Source organism: Argentina anserina, chromosome 6, assembly GCF_933775445.1.
Source record: "Argentina anserina chromosome 6, drPotAnse1.1, whole genome shotgun sequence".
Taxonomy (NCBI): Eukaryota; Viridiplantae; Streptophyta; class Magnoliopsida; order Rosales; family Rosaceae; genus Argentina; species Argentina anserina.
In genome coordinates, this window is record NC_065877.1 from 9,656,491 (window position 1) to 9,679,495 (window position 23,005).

Here is a 23,005-nt window from a genome sequence, read left to right on the forward strand (position 1 = left end):
TTTTATTTCACTAACAGAATTTTGTTTGTGAGTTATTGATACAGAGTGGACACCAGTTAATAGAATGGTGGGTGAAGGTCCACTAGGTGGACTGAAGAACCTCTGTTATTTCGACCCCATTTATGTTTTTGTCAGTTATATGAAACAGATAGACAAAACAAAGCATTTTCCTTTTCTTGCAAACCAAACAAGCTAGGGAACCTAATCCCACGAGCTACTTTCGGTTCAGGTTTTGGTGGTGCCAAACTCACCCCGATTGCCAATCTCTCCTTAGAGGCTACTCCAAAGCAAATGTTCACTCTAAAATAGGAAATGCGGAGTGTTGATTGTAAAACGGAGAGTGCAAATTTGAATTCATCTCTCTAATGTACACCAACTTTTGTTCAGGTTTTTGTAAACATAATGTAAAGTACCGAATAAATTTCAACTATACGATCAAATTAGCTTTGGAAAAGTAAGAATAATTAACAATTAATCGAATGGTATCAGTATAAAAATTGAAAACAATGTCAAATAATCAATTGGGTTACAATGGTAAGTGGTTTTAGCTCTAGCTGTCTAGTAGTGGCATCCCACCAAAGGAGCGGCAGAAAACACAATGACTTGTTCCTTCTTGGAGCTGGAAAATGGCAATTTGGTCATTTCGAGCCGCTCTTCTTCTGGTGCAGGAAGATTAAGGTCTAACTCCAAAACACTTCTTGGCCTCTTGTTAGATAATTGAGATTGAGGACTACCCATTGTTGGTACTGCTGTTGTAGGGTTCATCAAAGTTCTGTGCCTCCTCATATGACCCCCAAGAGCTTGACCAGAGGTGAACTCAGCCCCACACACTGAACACTCATGAACCTTGGTGCCTTTGCTATTGCCAAAACCCCTATTGGATATTTGCAACGAAAGTGTTGTGCTTGTTGTGTTGTTGTTAAACTGACGATCATACTCATTTTGCTCTTCCATAAATGACAACGCTTTCTTTGGCTGTGCTTGTGCTGTGTTGATGACATTACTGGTCTTGGGTTTCTTGTGGCTTGCTCTATGCCCACCTAGTGCTTGGAAAGAAGAAAAGCACCTGTTGCATGTCTTGCACTCATACACATATAACCCAGGAGCAGTATCAGCAGCAGCAGCAACAGCCTTAATTGGTTGTTGTTGTAATGGTAGCTGTTGTTGTTGTTGTTCTTGAAGTTTTCGGATTTGTTTCTGACCTGACTGGGCCAAAAGTATCAAACAGTTGGCCATGTCTTCTTCTTCTGTAGTACTCATCTCTGTGAACTCAGCTGAGGTGGCCGGCGAGGCGGTTGTCTCATCGTCTTGATCACTAACTCTAATTGGAGTACTCATAATTCCCAATTGATGATGATGATCTTCATCAACATCATCACCACCACCAGGACTAGACGAGCTTGAAACTGTTGCTGCCAACACAGTCGGAGATGACAGCCTCGGACGCTTGGTGCGCTTTCCTTTGATGATCATCATCTGGCTTTGGTGATCCTCCTCAAGATTTGCAGCCTCCATCATCATCCTCTAGACACCGCCAACAGCACAACCCCAGATCACCAAAACCCTAGCCTTTCGGATCACAAAGGTAGATAGAATCTAGGGAGAAACAACAGAGCGAGATTGTGGTGGGTGAAGAAGAATGAAGCAAACGTTTGAGATAGTGGGGTGTAATTATAGTGAGGAATAATGGTGGTGAGGAGGCGAGTTTCAAGTGGGAGTCTATAAAAAAGAAAAGTTAAGTGTAGTAGTAACCGTGTATTTGCAATTGCCAAGCTTGGCGTTTTTCCAACCCTGGAAGTTATATATAGACAGGCAATATAAGAATTTCTATGTATATATCTGAATGATGATGCATTGCACTATATATTTATACACATACAGGTATGTATAGAGAGAGGGAGAGAGAGAGAATGAGAGAGATGCAATGTAAGTATGAGGAAGCGAGGCAAGGAGTGAGATTCGGTTGGCTTTGAAGCAAACCCATTACTTTTTTCCAACGATTCCTTTCTGGAATTTCAAAATTGGTTTGCATTGCAAGCCTGGACTACCACAGAATTTTTGCTTTTCTTGCTCTATTGTGTTATCTTTGTTTGCACAAACTATTTTTAGGGTTGTCAACAGTGAAGTTTAACTAATCCGGCAAACTGTTCGTACCACATTAATCGATCACATAGATTTTCGCTCACTAAAACGTCTCGCTTACAGACGTGATTAACAGTTCAGTTTAACTCCTTTTGCTGTAATTTGTTGGTGGAGATCTTGCAGTGACTTGTGAGAAGGGGATGTTCGTATTATTGAATAAATTCATATTAAGCAGTAGCAGTAGCTACATGTGCAGTTAACCGACCTACTTCGTATTATAGGCTACTCACTTCTTGGCTGGACAATAGACCCAAAAATGACGCAACCCCTATTATGATGATTCAATTATTTGATTGATATTTTCTGCTCCATTCAATCATTAGAGCTGCTAATTGATCACAAGAGTAGAAAAATAAAACATAGAGATAGATTTAATCTATATATAAATCGAGAGTCTCGTAACATAACATAACATAACATAGCATTATACGATCAAACAAATACATATCTATTTCGTATTAATTTTTTTGTGACCTAATATGTGAGTTGTACATTATACATGCGAGTTCAAAAGAGGCATACTATGCTGCATGAATACTCAATCCCCTCCTGTGATTGCGTAGAAACTATAACAGCAAGACAAGCAGTGGCGGAGCCAAACAACATATATGAGGGGGGCCATTACTTGCAATTTCTCAAGTATGATTGGTTAAATTTTCTCAATTAAAGTTAGAATGATAAAATACATGGATAGCCAAAACTTTGTGGGGTGCCATGACAACCAAGACAAGATTATATTCTGGGAAACGGAAAGGTTTAAAGATAAAATTTTCTTCTCTAAACATGTAACAATATACACTTTTACGTTCCTTTAACTCATAACCACTTTCCAACTCTCAAGTTATGAACTTATGAATAGTAGCAATGAAGTAGCGCTCGTCAGTTTCTGTTTCTCCGAAAATGAACCAACCAATCACAGCATTTGTATCTAACTTCCAATCTTTTCAAACGATCCATAAGATAGGAAGACCCATACATACATGATGGCCATTGCGATGAAATTCTTCGAATCTTCGATGTTAAGCGTTCTTGTAAACTTTAAATTCCATTCCCCTAATATGTAAATAAATATGAGATCGTTTAGACCCTAAATACGACATCGATATCATCTTAGAAACAATTTAATTTTGATAAAATAGTAACATAAGTGTTGATACGTGTTGCTTTTCTACTCAAAATTGAATTGAATAACAAAAGGAAAATGATGTTGAAAATGCCATATATGTTTGGGCGGCGACCAAATTGCAAGGGATGTAGTTGATGAGGTAGATAGTGTGAAGTAGATGGTGAAGAGGAATGGGGTTAGAAACAGATCAGATTCTTGGCGTAAAGAATTAGAGGGGGGAGGAGGAGGGGTTGTGAAGGGCACGTAATAGCCAAGGCCAGCATCAGCAGTAGTTAGTGACACAAAGTAAAGCATCAAATTCAATAATTAATTAGTATTCTTTTGCGGTTTTGGTTGGTGACATAACATGCGGTTTGCTTCACTAATCTTCAAATAAGTATATTCCAATTCCCACTAATATACTAAGTCTACTACTACTTCTAGTTATCTACTACTACTCATCCACTCCTTATCCTTCGAAGCCTCTATATATCTAAGAAAATAAAATATTGAAGTACATTGTCTGTATTCGAATAGTGAAACTGTGAGAGTACCCATTTTTCAGAATATATATATATATATATGTGTTCTTTTAGATTGGTCGAAATAATAATGTGTGTTCATGAGGTTGAATCTTCTCGCTTCACTTGTCAAGTTCACAGTTCACAACTTCACATGCATGTGCCAGCCATATTCGTAGACAAAATTGAGTCTTGCCTATTGGAGCCCCCATAAGAACACACTCAAGGAAAAGTCTTGTCTAGATATGCTTTGAATTATGCCAACTTTCTCTTATGTATATCTTTTTTTTTCTATTCATGTTATGTATGTGACTACCTTTTTACTTCACTAATGTATTTCGTAAAGCTAATTTGTTGATGATGTTTATACATTTAGAAAATGATGATGTTTATACCATTTTACTTAACTAATGTTGACGATGTTTATAAATCTGGCCTCGGTTACATTTAGAAAATAATTTATATTTATGTAAAAGTTTCATCAACTTAAAAAATTATCGAATTATGTTTGGATTATAACGAATTAATCATTGTCGAATAATGTTAGAATTTTAATGGATTTCATTGAAATATGTAGTTATAATTTGTAAACAAAAAGAGAATGTAATGAAGTAGGGCAGAAGCATCTTCAAGAAAACACGCGTGATGAGGTGATAACCACATTCCATTATTCCATCATAGATGTTCGTTTAGCATATAGTTTAGATTAGTTCGGGCATTTAGGGATCAGGACATTTTTCATGATTCTATGGACACATGTAATGTGTTAGTGATCAAATTGATAATGCAAAACCAGAGAACCTCGAGTGAGCTAAGCTAGTTAGGCACTGGCTTCCCGATAAGTACGCCTGCCTTCTGGCTTCTGTCTCTTTAGTTAAGTCCTTGCTAAGGTAGCTATAAGAATATGTTTAGTTTCATCACATGAACCATGAGATCGAAAATTTATATTCCACTCTAATATGTGGCGAATCTCAAATGGCATTCCCACTTAATGATTGAGGTCGAACATATATTGAACCAATTAGTGGCCTCATATTTGTAAATTGTACGTTATTGAGGAATACGGTATGCTATGAAAGTCTTATTTCTACCATGTTGAGCTACAATCATATTCATGTTGAACACTTGAATGGGTATATCATTCTCTGAATATAGTTCTTAGTTGATCTTTTATCGAATAGTTTTTGGTGCATTCACTCAGCTGCTTGATATGACTACAGTTTTCTAAAAAAAGAAAATTAAAAAACTGACTTCATGAAAATGATTCATAAATTCTCACCAAATACAGACATGAACTATGAAAGTGAATGCATTAATTCCTCCCGGCACTGATAATGTCAAATATGACAAGTTCAAATTGTTGCAATGAATTAGTTTTGGATTTCATCACACTCCCATTACGCTATGGTGGAACGTAGACCATTTGATAAATTTAAATTCAGTTAATTTTGGTCACATGAAACTATTTGTTACAATTCTAATGAAGAACTCAAATAAAAAATTAATTAAACATACTTGTCACACAAATCAGCTGCTTAAAATGTGTAGAATCTAAGGTGGTTTGAATGGATTTGTAAGTGAAACTAGGGATGGGCATAAAAAACGGAAATACCGATCCCGTCCCGATCCCATCCCGAAATTCATAGGGATGGGACGGGACAGGGGTCTAAAAATGTTCATCCCGTCCTGATCCCGTCCCGTTTCATAATAGTGGGATGAAACGTGGGACGATTAATTTCTATCCCGCTTCGTCCCGTCCCGTCCCACTTTTAATGAAAACTTAAAAACTCTTATATATTTGTATCAAAATGAAACGAATTTATGTTCTTAATAACTCCAAATTATATCAACTCAAATGATAATGGTAAATTATAATATTTTGAACATAATATGCATTTTTTTTGTTAAAATTTCATTATTTAATGTTACTTTGTTAATGAAAAAGTAAAAATATAGGTTTTTATTTAACTTCATATGAATGTGGGATTTGTCCCGTCCCGTCCCATCCGGGATTAATCCCGAGTGTGATGCATTCTTAAAAACTCATATCTCGTCCCGATTCAAAAGAGTGAGACGAGACTTGGAATGAGCTATGTCCCGTCTCATCCCGTCTCGTGCCCACCCTAAGTGAAACTCATAAAAGTAGTGCATACTCCTATTTGCACAAATCTTGTGTGTTTGTGCGAGCCCGACCCGGCCCAAGTAGTAGCAAGTGGGGTGCAACAGTAGTGCCCTACCGGCGTCTAAAACCCCAATTCGCGAAGACTGCAAACCAAAACCAAAGAAAACAATGGCGGTTCCGGGCAGGGGTCTTATGGAGGCTGACGACAACGATGACGAAAACGCTCTCTTTGAAGAAGAGGGTTTGGAGGACCTCGACTCTCAGGCGCCTCCTCACCTACGCGCCGTCGCAGACGCCACTCAACTCGGCGACGTCGACGCCCTCCGACTCGCTCTCGGTACTTTCTGCTTCCGAATTCTCACACCTATTTCGTTTTTTAGCATATTTTCGAGTTGGGTTCTTTATTTAGTTGATAAAGTTTGATGCTTTGGTTTGTGGATTTAGCCCAAGTTTCATTTTTGCTAGACTTGTGTCTATCCATGATTTATACCCACGAATTATGATGATATAATGTCTGTATAGATTGATTATATAATTCTAGTAGTCTTAAAGGTTGATGCTTGTGATGTATTCAATCACTTCAATGTATAAAAAGCATGGGATTGCATGTTAGTTGGTTACACTCTTGGTTACACTCTTGGTTACGTTTGTATTAAGTGTTTTTTTCAAATCAGTATATGTGAGTTTTTGTTGATGGGGCGTTTGATTTGTGGGTGTCAATCAAATTTCTGATGAAGTTTGTCAGTGTTTTCGGATTTTATGTAGATAACATAGAAGGCAGTATCGATGAACCAGTGGAAGATGGGGACACAGCTTTGCATCTGGCTTGTCTCTATGGTAAACTTTCTTGTGTCCAGGTCAGTATGTGTGAAGCTTTGGTCTTCATTTATCGTGTTAAGTAATGAATTTGAACTATAAATAAATTGACTGACTGTTTTAATGCAGTTGCTTTTGGAGAGAGGTGCAAATTTGGAGGCCAAGGATGAAGATGGAGCTATTCCTATGCATGATGCCTGTGCTGGGGGTGAGATAATAGAGGTTGATATCAATCTGTAGTGTGAATCGTGTTTCATTTCATTATTTGATTCTTCTAAATATGCAGGATACACTGAGATAGTTCAACTTCTGATGAACAGTGCTAATGACACCGAGTGTATGAAGAGAATGCTAGAAGCAGTGGATGCTGAAGGTGACACTGTGAGTATAATTAATCGCACCCTCCATCTGTTTTACTTGGAATCTAAAATTCTTGAGTTTCCCAAGTACTGTATACAAAGTTGTGATGAACCTTTCCTATCTATTCCACAGCCTCTGCACCATGCAGCCAGAGGTGAGCATGCTGATATCATAAGATTGTTGCTGGCTTCTGGAGCTTCTCCTATAAAGGCTAACCTGTATGGAAAGGTTTGTTGTTGAGTCCCATTTTACTTTAATTTTTCCAGCTTGCTCTGCATTTTTTGGTGTTCTGATCAATTTTCTTTTGGCAGATTCCAAGTGAGTTACCAGAACTGAACACAGAAGCTAAGGGGATTTTGGAAGCTGCTGGTGCTGCTATGCAATGCCAGTAGGTTTTACTTGCTGCAAAAAGAATTCTAGATTTCATTTTGGCTGTGAAATTTTATTATTGATCTCTTGTTAGTGTCATAATTTTAAATATCAAATATAGAAACTGACACATTCTCTTCCTATGCAAGGTTTTTTGGTTTTATGCAGTTTTTTTTCCTCCTGATTCTTTCATCTGATCACTTTTTATGAGGTTTTCATTGGAACATTATATCAGTCAACCCTTTTGTATAAGAACACAACAACTTTGCCTTTAGAGAGCGGCTTCATATATGATTGAACTAAAATCTACAGATCCCCCACCAGACCAAGCACATCTACAAGTAGAGATTAGAGACCACCCAAATGCTGTCTACAAAACCAAAGCACCTCTCCTTAACATCAGCCATGCAGAATGCCATCAGAAACAACAAAACATTCGATTGTGTTCTCATGCACTGTAGGGTGACAATATGGCAGTGATTTCTGGAGCAACGCTTAGTCTCAAACCCTAGTTATAGGTTTACAAGTACAGCATGGTCTCATAGACTCACATCCTGCTTTCTAGGTTTAAACCAAAAACGGATATGAGGTAAAATCATGGTTGCAAAATAGGACTGGTACATGGAGTAAAGATTTTCGATTTATTCATTTCTCTTGGAAATGTACAATAACCGTAGAAAAATGACTTATTTATTTTTATCAGTATTTCAGTAATATTTTATTCGGCGCTTACAAAAGAGAAAATCTCTACTGCGCACCAAAGAGAGTGACATCTCGATCGTTAAGAGGCTGTAATGGTCTTGCATTCACCCCTTGCTGCATTCATGTAAATCAAAAGAACTTAATAAACTGATGTGTAGATTATGAGCAATCACCAAAAATAGGTTACTTACATCGACTTCTTCAATTAACTCCAGCTGCTCTGCTGAAACGGTATGTACCTGAGATGGAAATGTTTGTCTAATTACAGGAGCTTCGAAAAATACTTGGTTAAGATTATGGTGAATGAAGAAGATCGAAGCCATGTACCTCGTTGTTTACAGTCCAAATAACTCCTCCAGTGCAAGGAGGGGTCGTGAGTGACCCGATATATCTGTAAAATTGTGAACTTGGCCAGGTTATTGAACTTGGATCAGTCACTCCCAAGTCTGCCTCCTTTGTACCAACTTTGTCGCTTATCTGGGGAAAAATAGGTGAAGGAAGAAGATTATGCCACTAATTTAACAAATGCTCCATGTGTGCAGCCTATTCTATATCCACTTACAATGATAGATTGAGCTATATATTTTTACCTTGGACAGGAAAGGATCGGGTTCGCCAGTTTGGTATAAGAATGCGACAACGGCTACATTTTTGTCCTGGCTTTGGTGAACCATATGCAACTCCAAATCGTAACTGGTAGATAATTAACTCTTTTAAGACATACTTGTTGAGCATTTGGATTTTATAAACAGAGAAGCAAAGAGAAAAGAAACCTTCTGCCATTAATGTGATGTTCAGACGATCTGTGCCAATGACATTTTTTGAGGAAGTAATCAGTGCCATTTATATGAATTGATCCGGCATCATCCGTAAATTCAATCTGCAAACAATTTAATATATACATAGTTCAGAAAATAGGGAAACATAAGTTACATAACTGTGTTATAAATGATAATGACACTCTAGTGTTACTTGTGTTAGCTAAACTTAGGAATCCATTATCGTCAAGAAAAAACTTTACTGAATAATAATAGCTAGGCATTTCCATACCGAAATATCATGACCTTCAAGCTTCATAGTTGCTGGTGAAGGCTTATAACTCATGGTCAGATGACTCAGATCATCTTCTGCTGTGATTACTCTTCTGGCATTTGAATCAATCAAATCTATTGGGGATTGTAGATCTCCATTTTTACACTCCTTCCATTCTTCTTTGAGCTCTCCCCAGTGCTCCGGCCCCTTGGAGCTCCATTGCTCATAATCATACTCTATTTCTTCCGCTGCACGTACCAAGAGAGAAATTTAGCTCAGTAGCTAGGTAGTGATATGATTATGTTGATGCTGAACTCATGTGTTACATCTATTTTGGCGTTACCTCCTTCGCCTCTGACGGATTTGATGGATTGCCAGGACAGAAGAAAAAGAGTGAAAGCAAAGAACTGGTGAGGGGCGTTGTTTGATTTGGCCATCACTACGTCTGCGGTGAACAATGTAAAATTACAGTGAATTTGCAATGGAAATTTACAATTCTTGGATTAATGTAATCAATTAATATTGATGCCCATTATGCACTTCATTTAGTACGCTAATTCGACTTTCTTATTGATCATTGATCAATGTCGTCAACCTGTAGAGAGGTTATATATCAAACGCTATTTTTTTAGCAGTTCTTCACAACTTGTAATCTCGGTTTACTTTCTCTTTCGTCGGTACCGGCTAGGAAAGATTAATAAATTAGAGGTTTCATTATTATCTGAATGAGATCAATTCAGTGAAACCATGCATGTACGAGCCGGTCAGGCACGTAAAGTACGTGCTCGATTCTATGCTAACAAGAAAAATGAAGATGATGTACACATGCAAGAGTTCTCAGCAGTGTAGTTTTTGTACATGCATGTTTTGAAATAAATATTTCCAGACAGTTATAATGGAATAGAAAAACAGAAGGATATAACAGAACATAAAAACTAGTCAATTGATAGCCTGCACAGAAGTTACTTAACGTTTGTAAACAAATTAACTTCTAGATCAAGAATTATGTGAAAAGGTTATTCATTTCATTTCAGATACAATTTTCTCTCTCTCCCGCCCTCGATATAATGAGTTCGATCTCTACGTAGGCAATACTCTCCCAGTCTCTCCAAACTACTCAGTGTGTATAGGTTTTGCATCGTATATTACTTGGATCAGTTAGATGGAAGATTTTTAATTGTGTATTTTTCTTTTGGATCATTATGGATTGAGTACGTCTGTACGTACGTACCTGCAGAATGCATGAGAAGGATACAAGGATGGAGTACGGAATAACGCAAACATATAAGGATCATTCACAAACACTTACTACAGAACAACACCATCTATATATCAAAGTGAAGAAACAAACCGTGCGTATATAATCACGTCGTCGATCTTTAAGACTTGGTGTCTTTTCTTACCAAGGTCCAGAGTTTTTAAATCTCTACAAGACGAGATTTATCGTGAACTTAGGTGATGGCCGGTGAGAGAAGCGACTGGTACACAAGATCTCTCGCATAAGGAGAATATCAGCCACACATACGGTATGTTGTTTTTACTAAACATATATGAAAGCTACAGAACGCACAAAATGACAACACTCGATCTTGCTAATAATAAGTTGCATGCAATCCTTAAATTAAGGAAAGAAGAACTGTTCTGATTTATAGACATTAGTGGAATTGAGACAAGATTAGTGGCAAGGCTGGTGACAGAATTAAAGATTTGAGTAGACCTTGTGAGATAGCCTTACATTTCATGACTGGGATAGCCTCTACTTCCGTCGACGGACATTTGTCGCCAGAGGTCTCAAAAATAAACTCTCCCTTCGTCTGACCCTATCATCTTTTGCACTTCCCGCCAAATTAATGTGAAGAGGGCACAACATTTCCTCATGGAGATACCCATCACTCCAAGCCTTGAAAACCCAACAACACCAAAAGACTACAACTTGCTGATTAAGCAACACGCCCGCCTCAAAAATGACCATGCAATCCTCTCAGCCTATGCCCACATGGAATCCCTACGACTCTCCCCAAACAGCTCCTCCCTCCCTCTCGTCCTCAAGGCCTGCGCGCGCCTTAAAGCCGTCAAGACAGGGAAGCGAATCCACTCGAGTCTTTGCAACCCGGGTTTCGACAGAGATGTAAGAATTGGGACCGCCCTCGTTGACTTCTACTGCAAATGTGGGCTCACTGACGATGCAGTCAAGGTGTTCGATGAAATGCCTGAGAGGGATTTGGTTGTGTGGAATGCTTTGATTCATGGCTGCGTTGGGTGCGGCTGTTATGAGGAGGGTGTGGAGTTGTTTAGGGAGATGCAGGGGGAGGGGTTGAAGCCGAACTCGCGCAGTGTGGTGGCGTTGCTTTTGGCGTGTAGGGAGGTTTCGGGGTTGGGGTCCGGCAAGGAGGTGCATTGTTATGGTTTGAGGAATGGGTTGCTTGAGGGGGATGCTCATGTGGGGACTGCTTTGATTGGGTTTTATGTGAGATTTGATGTTGGGTTGTCGCGGCTTGTGTTTGATTCGATGGCTGTGAGGAATGTTGTTAGTTGGAATGCAGTGATTACAGGGTATGTTGATGTTGGGGAGTATTTGATGGCGGTGGAGCTTTTCGTGCAGTTGCTTGGGGATGGGGTCAGGTTTGATTCTGTCACGATGTTGGTTGTGGTTCAAGCTTGTGGGAAAATTGGATGTGTTGAATTGGCCAGGCAAATACATCAGATAGCTGTGAAGTGCAGCTACAGCAGTGATGTCTTCGTGGTAAATGCATTGTTGAATATGTATAGTGAGTGTGGATGTTTTGAGTTATCGCGTGCATTGTTTGAAACTGCCCTAAACCGTGATGTAGCTATGTGGAATTCCATGCTGGCTGCATACAGTGGATATGGTTTATATGAGGAAGCTATATATTTATTTTCGAGAATGAGAATAGAAGGAAGTAAGGAAGATGAGCGAACTGTTTATATATTGTTATCCTTGTGTGAAGAATTATCTGATGGCTTGAGAGAAGGCAAAGGCTTGCATGCTCTTGCGCTCAAGAGTGGGATGGAAATCAATGTTTCTTTGGGAAATACATTGTTAAGTATGTATGCTAATTTTGACTCTGTTGAGTCTGTTCAGAAGGTTTTTTCTGAGATGAAAGGTTTAGATGTTATCTCGTGGAACACTCTTATCAGGGCATTGGCCTGCAATGGTTTGCGAGATGAAGCATGGGAAGCATTTGGTGTTATGCGAGAATCTGGAACGAAGCCCAACCCGCACACCATCATATCTGTCCTTGCTATTTTTAAAGATGCAACATTTCTAAATACAGTGCGAGCAATTCATGGTTTTGTAACGAAACAAGGTATTGAAGTTGACCTATCTTTGAACACTGCACTGACAGAGATATACATGAAAAGCGGTGATGAAGCAGCAGCTAGGACTCTATTTGAGGGCTGCCCTCACAGGGATGTGATCTCATGGAATGCTATAATTGCCAATTACGTCAGGATTAATGATAGCAACGGAGCTCTGTTACTTTTCAAACGTATGATTTCAGAAGTGAAACCCAACTCTGTCACGATCATAAGTATTCTCTCATCGTGTACCGAAATTGCATCTCTGCCTCTTGGTCAATGCTTGCATGCTTATGCAACAAGGAGACACTTCTCGTTTGACTTTGATTTATCTCTTGCAAATGCTTTTATATCGATGTATGCTAGAAGCGGTAGTATGCAATATGCTAACAAGATCTTTAAGAGTTTACCAACGAGAAATAGTATCTCATGGAATGCCTTGATAACTGGCTACAGCATGCATGGTCAGGGATATGATGCTATTCTTATGTTCCAACAAATGTTGGAGGAAGGTTTCCAACCATATTGTTCGACTTTTGTAGCTGTTCTATCTGCTTGCAGGCATTCTGGTATGATAGAGATGGGATTGAAGCTTTTCCACACTATGGTACATGATCTTGAGATAACGCCCAAGCTTGCTCACTATGGTTGTGTAGTTGACCTTCTTTGTCGTGCAGGCCGCTTAGATGAAGCTAGAGAGTTCATTGAGTCAATGCCTATAGAACCAGATGCATCAGTGTGGAGGGCTTTGCTCAATGGTTGTCAAGTAAATTGTGCGACAAATAAGTTAGCTGAAGAAATTTTTGTGAAACTGGTGGAATTGGAACCCATGAATGCAGGGAATTATGTTCTGCTATCTAATGTATACGCTGCAGCAGGTCTGTGGCTAGAGGTCAGAAAGGTAAGAACCTTGCTGAGGGAAAAGGGTTTGAAAAAACCCCCAGGAACAAGTTGGATTATTATTAAAAGTCAGGTCCACTATTTCGTCGCCTCAGACACATCACACCTTGATTCAAACAGAATTTATGAATGTTTAAATTCTCTGTCAGCCTTAACCAGAGAAATTGGTTATATTCCTGATTTATTGCGTGAAGAAGAGATTTAAGCTAAAAGAGGTGACAGTATCTTGCTTTTTTCATATATTTGAGGGTTGGGATGGGTTCCATTCATGAATGTAAATGGTATTAACATAATATTTCAGAAACACAAAATGGTCTCAAAATGAAGACCTTTAAAGAACAATTCTCTGAAATGCTTTTCCAGAAATATGAATTTCTCCGAAGCATGAAGGAGCCAAGAGCAGCAGTCTCAAAATCATGAAACAAACATTATTCTCAAAAGCATGAAGATATGAAGGTGGCTTTTGTGTTCCGGAACAGATTGTTTGCGACACTGGTAAAAAAAATTGAAGTGTTTGCTAATGATTCTTGCTAATTTCATTGGAACCTCAGAGAGCATAATTATTGTTTCACTCTTTCTATTACTACTGTATGTAGCAACCTTTCATGCCCATGTCCATAGCTGATTAAAGATGGGCAATCTAGATTCTAGAGGTGCACTACAAAGCTTATGATTCACACTTTCTTTTTTACTTCATTCCACAGTCAAAATAAAAGAAAGCTTATATCTAAAAATAAAATACAGCCATTTCTATTTTAAACATTACTAAGGAACAAGGAAAGCAATCTACATAAGCTAATACAGATCTCAATTATGTGTCCATTTATCCATCCTGTTGTTATGATGATATGCAAACTCAATAACAAGACGAGCAGTAAAGCAGTAAGATAGGAAAATAATGGAAATATACATATACATGATGTGCAAGTCAAGCTTCAATATTAGTGCCCACTGCTGCATTTTATGAGCAACAACTAGGAGGCGCTTGATTTTCTTGTTTCTGCTTTAAAATGTTTCTCTTTGCTACAGTAGAACCCTCTTCTAACAGACTAGGGATCTCCATTATCTGCTAACACAATTTCAGCTGGTTAGGATTTAAGAGTAAAGTAAATGCATCGTATGACTAGATAATCTTGGTTGCCTACTCTATAATCCCATCGGGTACTCCTTATTTACTTGGGTTGTATCAACAGTAATGCTGCTTTAATTATATGGACAAGTTATAGTTATTCGATATACAGCAGTCAACAAAATACGAAATACACTTAATTATAAAGTAATAAATGTACTTATGCCTATTATGCATTACCAGCTAGCTCAAGTTCGTATCTGAAGTTCACGTACAACAATAAAATGAACTTACTACATTCCTTGCTATGTTTTAAGCAGCTATTTTACGCTGATGTTTATTTATTTTTAGATGAAAACGAATGTATATATCAGTAGGGGGAGCTGTTTGACATAGATTTTAGGTGAAATGAAAAAAAAAAATCTCTTGATTTTGTAAGAGCAGGAGCAGATAAAGGCCTGGTGTATACAATAAGGGCATAGAATTTCCTTATCAGTTGATATTTATCTTCATTATGCACAACTTTCTGGCATCAGTAGTGTATCTCCTTGTTGTAGTATTCTAAAGAGAAAAGAAAAAGGAAAGGAAAACAAACACACACAAACAGATGGAAATCAGATTCGCAAGTAACTTTCTACATACCTTTAATGCTAGCTCCTGGAAGCAATGCTCCACATTTTCTCTCGTCTTAGCGCTGCATTCAAGAAACATGCATCCAATATCTTTTGCAAGAGCGATGCCCTCTTCTCTACTCACAGCCCTCTCAGATTCCTGAAATTACATACAAGTTCTTTTTTATACATACGAATTAAGAAAAATAAGTCAACTACGTCATTTAACGCTGCATAGGTTGTAAGACGAATGAAGATACATAAAAAGCCTTGTAACAGAGCGCTTATCAAGGTGTGTAGCCACTGGTTTAACCTAGCTCTTGATTTGGCAACTGAATATCCTGTGTAATGGCCTCTCAATCAGGTTACGAAGTAAATAAATCTTGTCTAATCAGACTTAATTGATTTTGGCTCTAAGTATGACCATTGTAGGCGCTTTAAACCTCTGTAATAGTACTCTCGTGGACCTTGTTATTCTACAACGTACTACATTTGAGGTGTATCAGATTATCTTGTGACATGTATAAAAGGCATGCTACTATATGCTAAGACACTCTTGGTTGTCTATTTACCGCTAGAGAAGAAAAAGAAATCCCAATGCTATGATCCAGAATCAGGAGCAGTATTTCTATTATCATTTCCAGGATAAGACACAGAGAGTGTGAACTTACTCTATCAACTTTATTCCCAACAAGCACCTTCACACAGTCCTGATTGGTTGAGTACAGTTCCACTTCTTTAGCCCATACATCTGATAAGTTGGTAAAGGTGTTTCTCCTAGTCACGTCATACACTAACATAAAGCAAATGAATCATCTGTTAATCGAAATTTGGCAACTATAGCATGCAGACTTTAGACAATAAATCTGCAAGACTGATATAATTGTTCAAATTTATAGCAGTTAAATAGAACTGTTCAAATCCTTTCTCCCCTTTTTCATAGTTCATATGCAATACAATTATTCAAATTTAATTAAAGTTGCATGTGAAAATTGAACACTAACAAGAAAATGCGAGAACTGTTATGCATTTGCTACATGGAACCACATTTTCGTTTTATTAAAAAATTGTGGAGACAGGCAAAAGGAAGTGACCAGATAGCATACCCAGAATGATCCCTTGGGCACTTCTATAGTAAGAGCTTGTTAATGTTCTGAACCTCTCCTGTCCGGCTGCAATAGACAATGTGTCTTTTCATGTTATCAAACAATTCTATTCATGATTAATCTTCATCATTCAAATAAAGAAGAAAAAATGAGGGCTTGCTCTGAAACCCCTCAACAAGTTTACACTATTTCAGATGATTCCCATGAACAAGGGGCCAAAAGAAAATTCGCATCACATAATGAACTAATGAAGTATAGACAAGTTTCACATAAGCTACCTGTGTCCCAAATTGTCATCTTAATTCTCTTCCCACCCACATTGAGCAACTTAATTTTAAAATCCACACCTGCAAAGATAGAAACAAGACCCATCAAATGCATGCATCAGAATGGTTGTCTCAATCAATCAATTACAAATTCACATATATCAGATTTGTACAAGTTGAATGTATCAGAATGGCTGTGTCAATCCAATGAATTAATTGACATGCTAACATACATATTGTTATGAAACACTAAAAGCTATCCACTTTCCAAGCCCCCTCTTCGGAAAATGACAAAAAGTTTAATCTTCTCTGAATTAAAAATGCATGAACTCAAGAACTGACTAATTAAGTTGCATTATAAGAACAAAGAAGAAAGAAAAAAATGAAGAAAGCTATGATGAGCAGACATAAGAACCCCATATAGTACAAAGAAACAGCTAATTGTTCAAATTCCAAAACCCAACTAACAGATCCAACAGTTCATCCCAAAAACATGCAGAAAGATCAAAACCAGTAAAAGGGTAACTCTCTCCTCATCATCCAAAAAGAAAATGCCAAACTACAAAAACCAAGCAACAGAAAAAGAGATACCAATGGTGGGAGCAAGATCGTCAACCGAGTTGGAGATGAAGCTAACAAGAAGACTACTTTTGCCGACAGCAGAGTCTCCGATCAGCAAGATCTTGAAGGACAGATCGCAGCTGCTGCTCTGCCCTGAAGAACTCATTTTAGGTGGTGATGATAATTAATGCTCTTGTTCTGCCAAAGTGTCAATGTCTCCTTCTCTCTCTCTTTCTCTCTCTGAAAATTTAAGCACAGTGAAAGAAATGTGTATATAATGGTGGAGGAAATCTTTTGAAAATAACGGAATAGGAAGAAGGATGCTAAAGAAAACGGCTATACCTGAACTACAACTACCAATGTGTATTTATTCCTTTTCCTTTTTCTTTGCTTTGCTTTGCTTTTCATGTTATTATTAACCCGGGTTTTGTCCTAAAGCCTAAAGCTCTCTTCTTCTCTTTATGTGAATTTCAGTTGTGTATCCAACAATGGAGGGACTCGAATTGATTCTCTTGCACGGAAGATAAACTGGTTTATTATATTTATGCATGGTGGAATGGTGTCATGGACTTCCCCAAATTCGTATAATGAAAGCAAGAATGCCATTATTTGAGAGTTCACTGTTAGTTCATGTAGAGGCATCAAGGTATTTAGGGAATTACATATTTAAATCCATGATGCTTGGAGTAAAGATAGGCAGAAGTCAAGTTGGTTTGTACCAAACTTTTGTATTGAGCTTAACAATGAATATTTTTATGGCCGCCAATCTAAAAAGATTTTGTTAATTTGGTGTTTAAAGGACTAATCCGAGGTTAAAAAATGAAGATGCAATTCAAATGCTACACTATATGGCTCGTTACATAACCCAACGTTAGTATATTAACTATAAATCATCTGCATTTTGCTTGGTTGTTTAGATAGTCTGAATTTATCTTCAAATTCATAAAATATAAGGATAACCTTAACGAAAGTAAATGAATGAGTTGTAACTTAAATGCTCTTGCATAAAGCTCTAGAGAGATTGATGTGATATACATATGTAACATGTGACCAAGTAATCAACTTTGCTGACTATGCCATTTCCATCTACCACCTTGTACAATATCCCAAGATACACTGCTTACCGGCGCCGTATTTATACTGTATGAATTTGATATTGAGATTTTAGAAGGCAGTATCAACTAAATATATGATTTTCCAAGAGCGGATTGGTCCACACTGAGTCAAAAAGAGAAGAAATTGCATTTACAAAATGAAAGCGTGGGAGAGAAATTGCAAAGAATAATGCAAACACCTGATGGGTGGGGAGGCACTATCATTGTATGGTTAACAAGCAAGTGATTCAGTGTGATTGCAACCACAGGAAAAAGAAAGTGATCCCACCATGCACATTTAGCCCATATTGTCATTCAGAACTACAAAACAGTAGACATTATCTTCACCCACCAAGTTTCAAAACCAGATCCCCATTCATGTCCTGAACAGGCTAGGCCAAAGTAATCACATCTAATTATCAAAGCCTTTAGTTGTTAACCCAAAATGCATGTCAAATTAGGCACCACTGTCTCCTCTGCGCACAGCACACATGTAAATGACAATCTCCACTTTCAGAAAAGAACCCCTTTGCTCCAGGCTTTTACTTGTATGATGAAAGCTGCATTTTTGTTTGGAATAATACAAGACCAATGTTTTGATTATTTCTCTTCGTCTTAAACTAATGCTTTGGTGAGGGGACTCTAATCTACGCTCTCTTATACTCCATTCAAAACGCAAGAGCATGCTCGGTGGGTATGTTTATCTTAAGAACACTCATCACATTGTTGTTTTCTTTTGAAATTAATTGTTAATCTGTTTATAAATCTTTTGTGACATGATCATTTGTCCTGAGGGCTAATGATGTACAACTAATCCCCCACCAAAGTTTGGGGTCCTGAAAAGAACTTGAGAAGAATAATTGATACAGATGATTACAGAAGTAAGCAGAAAACTAAACGTACAGACGTCGGAGCTAGCAGCCAGGAGAGGCTTTGGCCCATCATTATCGTTTGGTGGTGTCTCTTTCTTTGCAATACACGATAGGAATTGAAGCATCTCCATTGATCATGTCACCCTTCTCGCTAGCTACCTGGTGCTTGCAACCTCCTTACCTCCATCGCCATCAAACAGAACAAGCTAGTAGACAACCCACATGAAGACTATGTGCTATGCATTAATACATATATACGGTACCCGTTACGGATTACAGTTACAGAGACTTGTATTATGAAAATGTATATGATATACAGTCGAACTTGCATATAATATTACAGAAGAAATGTTACCTGCTGCTTCCTACATTCAACACTACAGTATAAAAGCATGTTAATTAGCGAATGTTCTTCTACACTCGAAAAAACGGGCGTCTATTAGATCCCAGTTGTTAGATTAGTAATCTTGTTGGAAATGCTAAGCTTATAAACTTACCAATAATGGACTCCAAGTGAAAAAATTTGAGAGTTACTATTCTACATGATTAACCACTGCATAATTTGGTATATGGACATGTCATCATATAATGTTTTCATGTATCTACATTCAAATATCAATACAAATATATCAATAGGAAATTAAGAAATAAAATGTCCTTTTCATGTCTCCCCTTGTTAAAGAGTCCAAAATTATGTTAAGAATAAGATAAAGATGACACCCTCATCTATATTGTTGTGGCAAGCGATATCCAGACATGACTAACTTGTCGGCAAACATTACTCCCGTCTTGGGCATGACATACCAGTGCAATGTCAAGTTGAATTCTTTACCTCCGATATTGCTACCCTGATCAACAAAACGATATTTGTTTGGAGTATTAACAATGAAACTTGGCTTGCTCTTTGGAAGGTATAATGATATCCCAGAGAGAGATCTGATTCAGTGCCAGGGCCGGCCCTGAGGGGGGGCAGGCAGTGCGGTAGCACTGGGCCAAGTTCCAAAATTTTTTTTTTTTTGTTTGTTTGTTTTTTTTTTTTTCAGTATAAGGGCCAATTTTTTTTTTCTATTTGTTTTTTTGTGTGGAGAAATGCCCTTTTTTTTTTCTTTGCACTAGGCCTCAAATTTTACAGGGCCGCCCTGTTCAGTGCATGCATTCTTTGGTGTTTCATACTCGGCAGCTAGAAAAACAAAAACCTGCTTTGTGTTCCATGTAAACAATGACTGCAAGTCTGCTGACATATTTAGTGTCATGCTGACTTCGTCGTTCCCATTTGGTTGCTACCGAAACCAATTGATATTTGGACTTGGGAAGTGGGAGATCGATGGGGAGTTAGAATGGTCGGAGGCGGAGGCGGTGGGCATTAGGGCAAGGACTGTGACGGCGAAGGTGGGCATTTAGCTAAAAGAATGCATCTTTCATCTGATTCGATAATATATAGTCTAAATGTCTCTAAAACATGAGGATTATATAAAGATAGAAAGATACCTTGTATAAAATGATTAAAATCCAATTAGGAAACACTCTTAGAACTTTTTCTTGTTCTTCTAGGAAATGTTCAAACTATAAAAAAAAAATTTGTCGTGAAAAAACCAAAAACCTGATGTTAATAACTGGGCCGGGTCGGAATTCCTCCAAGCCCAAACCATCCGGGTTCTCTTGTGATATAAAGATCAGCCAGAGAAAGTTATTACCTGCTTTCTTCTTCTTTCTTGTGTTGTTCAGTTTCTCCCTGAAATCGAACACCCGCCGGAGACGAAACCATGGACCGAGAATGGGGCTCCAAGCCCGGAAGCGGCGGCGCCGCCTCCTCCCAGAACGAAGCCATCGACCGCCGCGAGCGTCTCCGTCGTCTCGCCCTGGAGACCATCGATCTCGCCAAAGATCCCTACTTCATGCGCAACCATCTCGGAAGGTACTCTCTCTCTATCTCTCTCTTATTTCTCTCTCTACCTCTTCGTAAATTGAAATCTGAATCGTTCAATCTCACAAATCTTGGTTTTGTAGCTATGAGTGTAAACTCTGCTTGACCTTGCACAACAATGAGGGCAACTACTTGGCCCATACACAGGGTAAGCGCCACCAGACCAATCTCGCCAAACGCGCCGCGCGTGAGGCCAAGGACGCTCCCGCTCAGCCCCAGCCCCACAAGCGCAAAGTCTCCCTCCGCAAAACAGGTCCGTATTCCGTTATCTGTCTTCGGAGACATTTCGTCGAACACTTGGTGTGCGTGTTTAAATTGCTTTGTAAAATCAACTTGACTGTTTAATTGCTAGAGGCTTTGGTTTGAGTTAGGGTTTATGGGGTTTAAGACCAATTTTGAGGTATTGATATTAATTTCAGTTAGGATGAGCTTTGTTGTTGTGTGTTATTTGCAGTGAAAATCGGTAGGCCGGGGTATCGAGTAACGAAGCAGTATGATGCAGAGACAAAGCAGAGGTCTCTTCTTTTCCAGGTGAGTGTTCTTTGTTTTATTTTCGGTTTGTGTTTTGTTCGTGTGTATGAGAGGACTATGAGCTAACTACTGTGTTTTTTTTTTTTGCAGATTGAGTATCCTGAAATAGAAGATAATGCAAAGCCGAGGCATCGTTTTATGTCGTCTTATGAGCAGGTAATGTTCCATAAATTTTGATGTGTGTACGGTTTGCTTTACCCTGCGATAGACTAAGAATTTGCTGTAACCTATGATTCAAGTAGCCCTTGATTATTGTATCAGTGGATTATTCTGATCTGTTTGATGGCTTTTTGTGAACAGAGGGTACAATCTTTCGAGAAAAGGTACCAGTATCTTCTGTTTGCAGCTGAACCATACGAAATCATTGCTTTTAAGGTATTTCTCATTGTTGGAATGATGACATATATTCAACTATTGTTAGTCGGAAAGCTTATGGGTCCTGAATGTTTATGTTTTATGTTCTTCTCTTCAGGTTCCTAGTACAGAGATTGACAAATCGACTCCAAAGTTCTTCTCACATTGGGATCCAGACTCCAAAATGTTCACGGTTAGTTCTACAATCTTCTGCTGTATTACGCCTTTGCCTTTTATATTTATTTTGTGTTCATGCACTTGAGTAACGATGCATTTGTGTAATTGGCCTACTAACCTCTTTGGCCTACATGGTATCAAAGAAAACTTATTTCCTTCCGCAAGCTAGTAAAATTCTTGGTCTCAATTCAATGTGGTGTCACTGCAACTTAGTTGATACCTACCTGAAGCCTACTAGCTGAATCAAGCTGGAATTAACAATCTTTAGGGCCTTTGCTTTGATGGTTTATTCTGTTTTTGGTTGAAGTTTTCCTCTGATCAGGCTTTTTTTCAATGTGCAGTTGCAACTATATTTCAAAGTTAAGCCACCAGAGACGAACAAACCTCAGCCTCCCCCAACAGCTAATGGCACAGGTGCTCCTGGAGTTTCTTCAAGGCCTCTACCCCCACCACCTCAAGGTCCGCCTCCTCCTCCTCCACAAGGAATGGCACCTGGTGCACCTCCCAGAGCTCCACCGCCTATTCCTGGATCTGTACTGCCACCTCATATGGTAAATGGCCCTCGGCCTATGCCTCCTGGTGGGGCTCCCCCGGCTCCACCTCCACCTCCTGTTGGTAACAACACAATGGTGAATTTCACTCCCGGTAGTCAGATGGGTAGACCACCGACTATGCCACCTCCACCACAAGGTTTCCAAGGACAACAGATGCAGGGACAGGTTCATCGTCCTCCCCCTCCACCTCCAAGCATGGGATAAAGGGAGCACAGTGCCTCCAGGATTTCAGAGAGGTCTGCCACAAAAGACTTTGAGATGATATGAACCGTGCTAGAAACCTCGATTAATGAACTTCTATTATTGCCTTCGCTGTTAGAAGTTCAGTATCCCGGTTTTCATTTGTAAACGCCTGATAAATTGGTATCGCTTAGAAACTGAACTTTCATTTTAAGTGAAAAGATATTGAGAAGTTGTAACATGTAACATTTTGATTTTTGTATGATTGCAATGTCATATGAACATATTGCGTCATGTATTGGTCTTATCAACCTAT

General features: G+C 38.6%; 6 protein-coding genes and 1 pseudogene across 8 annotated transcripts; 3 read left to right on the top strand and 4 right to left on the bottom strand.

Moving 5' to 3' along the window:
- Positions 1-449: 449 nt before the first annotated feature.
- Positions 450-1,750, bottom strand: LOC126799878 (zinc finger protein ZAT5-like). Its single transcript, XM_050527142.1, has one exon. The coding sequence runs from the start codon at positions 1,519-1,521 to the stop codon at positions 559-561; it is 963 nt and encodes a 320-aa protein (XP_050383099.1). The 5' UTR covers positions 1,522-1,750; the 3' UTR covers positions 450-558.
- A 4,265-nt stretch (positions 1,751-6,015) lies between these two features.
- On the top strand, positions 6,016-7,619 carry LOC126799828 (uncharacterized). Its single transcript, XM_050527084.1, has 6 exons — positions 6,016-6,227; positions 6,656-6,747; positions 6,836-6,914; positions 6,993-7,087; positions 7,199-7,294; positions 7,378-7,619. Exons 1-6 carry the CDS (start codon positions 6,059-6,061, stop codon positions 7,456-7,458), a joined length of 612 nt encoding a protein of 203 aa, XP_050383041.1. The 5' UTR covers positions 6,016-6,058; the 3' UTR covers positions 7,459-7,619.
- Positions 7,620-8,182: 563 nt separating this feature from the next.
- On the bottom strand, positions 8,183-9,606 carry LOC126796828 (alpha carbonic anhydrase 4-like). The gene is made up of 7 exons (XM_050523554.1): positions 9,513-9,606; positions 9,188-9,417; positions 8,911-9,017; positions 8,728-8,830; positions 8,465-8,614; positions 8,329-8,376; positions 8,183-8,251 (listed from the first exon to the last, which is right to left on the bottom strand). The coding sequence occupies exons 1-7, from the start codon at positions 9,604-9,606 to the stop codon at positions 8,183-8,185; spliced, it is 801 nt and encodes a 266-aa protein (XP_050379511.1).
- A 1,433-nt stretch (positions 9,607-11,039) lies between these two features.
- Positions 11,040-13,666, top strand: LOC126799646 (pentatricopeptide repeat-containing protein At2g33680-like). Its single transcript, XM_050526887.1, has one exon. It carries the CDS (start codon positions 11,046-11,048, stop codon positions 13,593-13,595), a length of 2,550 nt encoding a protein of 849 aa, XP_050382844.1. The 5' UTR covers positions 11,040-11,045; the 3' UTR covers positions 13,596-13,666.
- Positions 13,667-14,071: 405 nt separating this feature from the next.
- LOC126799001 (ras-related protein RABC2a-like) lies at positions 14,072-17,239 on the bottom strand. 2 transcript variants are annotated; one of them, XM_050526105.1, is made up of 6 exons: positions 17,034-17,239; positions 16,455-16,523; positions 16,177-16,242; positions 15,742-15,863; positions 15,102-15,230; positions 14,072-14,456 (listed from the first exon to the last, which is right to left on the bottom strand). In XM_050526105.1, exons 1-6 carry the CDS (start codon positions 17,167-17,169, stop codon positions 14,352-14,354), a joined length of 627 nt encoding a protein of 208 aa, XP_050382062.1. In that variant the 5' UTR covers positions 17,170-17,239; the 3' UTR covers positions 14,072-14,351. The 2 variants fall into 2 exon arrangements, with proteins under 2 accessions (XP_050382062.1, XP_050382061.1); XM_050526104.1 differs by having other exon boundaries at positions 16,177-16,260.
- A 2,452-nt stretch (positions 17,240-19,691) lies between these two features.
- LOC126800045 (signal peptidase complex subunit 3B-like) lies at positions 19,692-20,384 on the bottom strand (annotated as a pseudogene).
- Positions 20,385-20,674: 290 nt separating this feature from the next.
- LOC126801177 (uncharacterized) lies at positions 20,675-22,951 on the top strand. Of its 2 annotated transcripts, none has more exons than XM_050528645.1 (7): positions 20,675-20,884; positions 20,977-21,146; positions 21,348-21,424; positions 21,515-21,580; positions 21,725-21,799; positions 21,897-21,971; positions 22,297-22,951. In XM_050528645.1, the coding sequence occupies exons 1-7, from the start codon at positions 20,733-20,735 to the stop codon at positions 22,711-22,713; spliced, it is 1,032 nt and encodes a 343-aa protein (XP_050384602.1). In that variant the 5' UTR covers positions 20,675-20,732; the 3' UTR covers positions 22,714-22,951. The 2 variants fall into 2 exon arrangements, with proteins under 2 accessions (XP_050384602.1, XP_050384603.1); XM_050528646.1 differs by having other exon boundaries at positions 21,041-21,146.
- Positions 22,952-23,005: the final 54 nt, after the last annotated feature.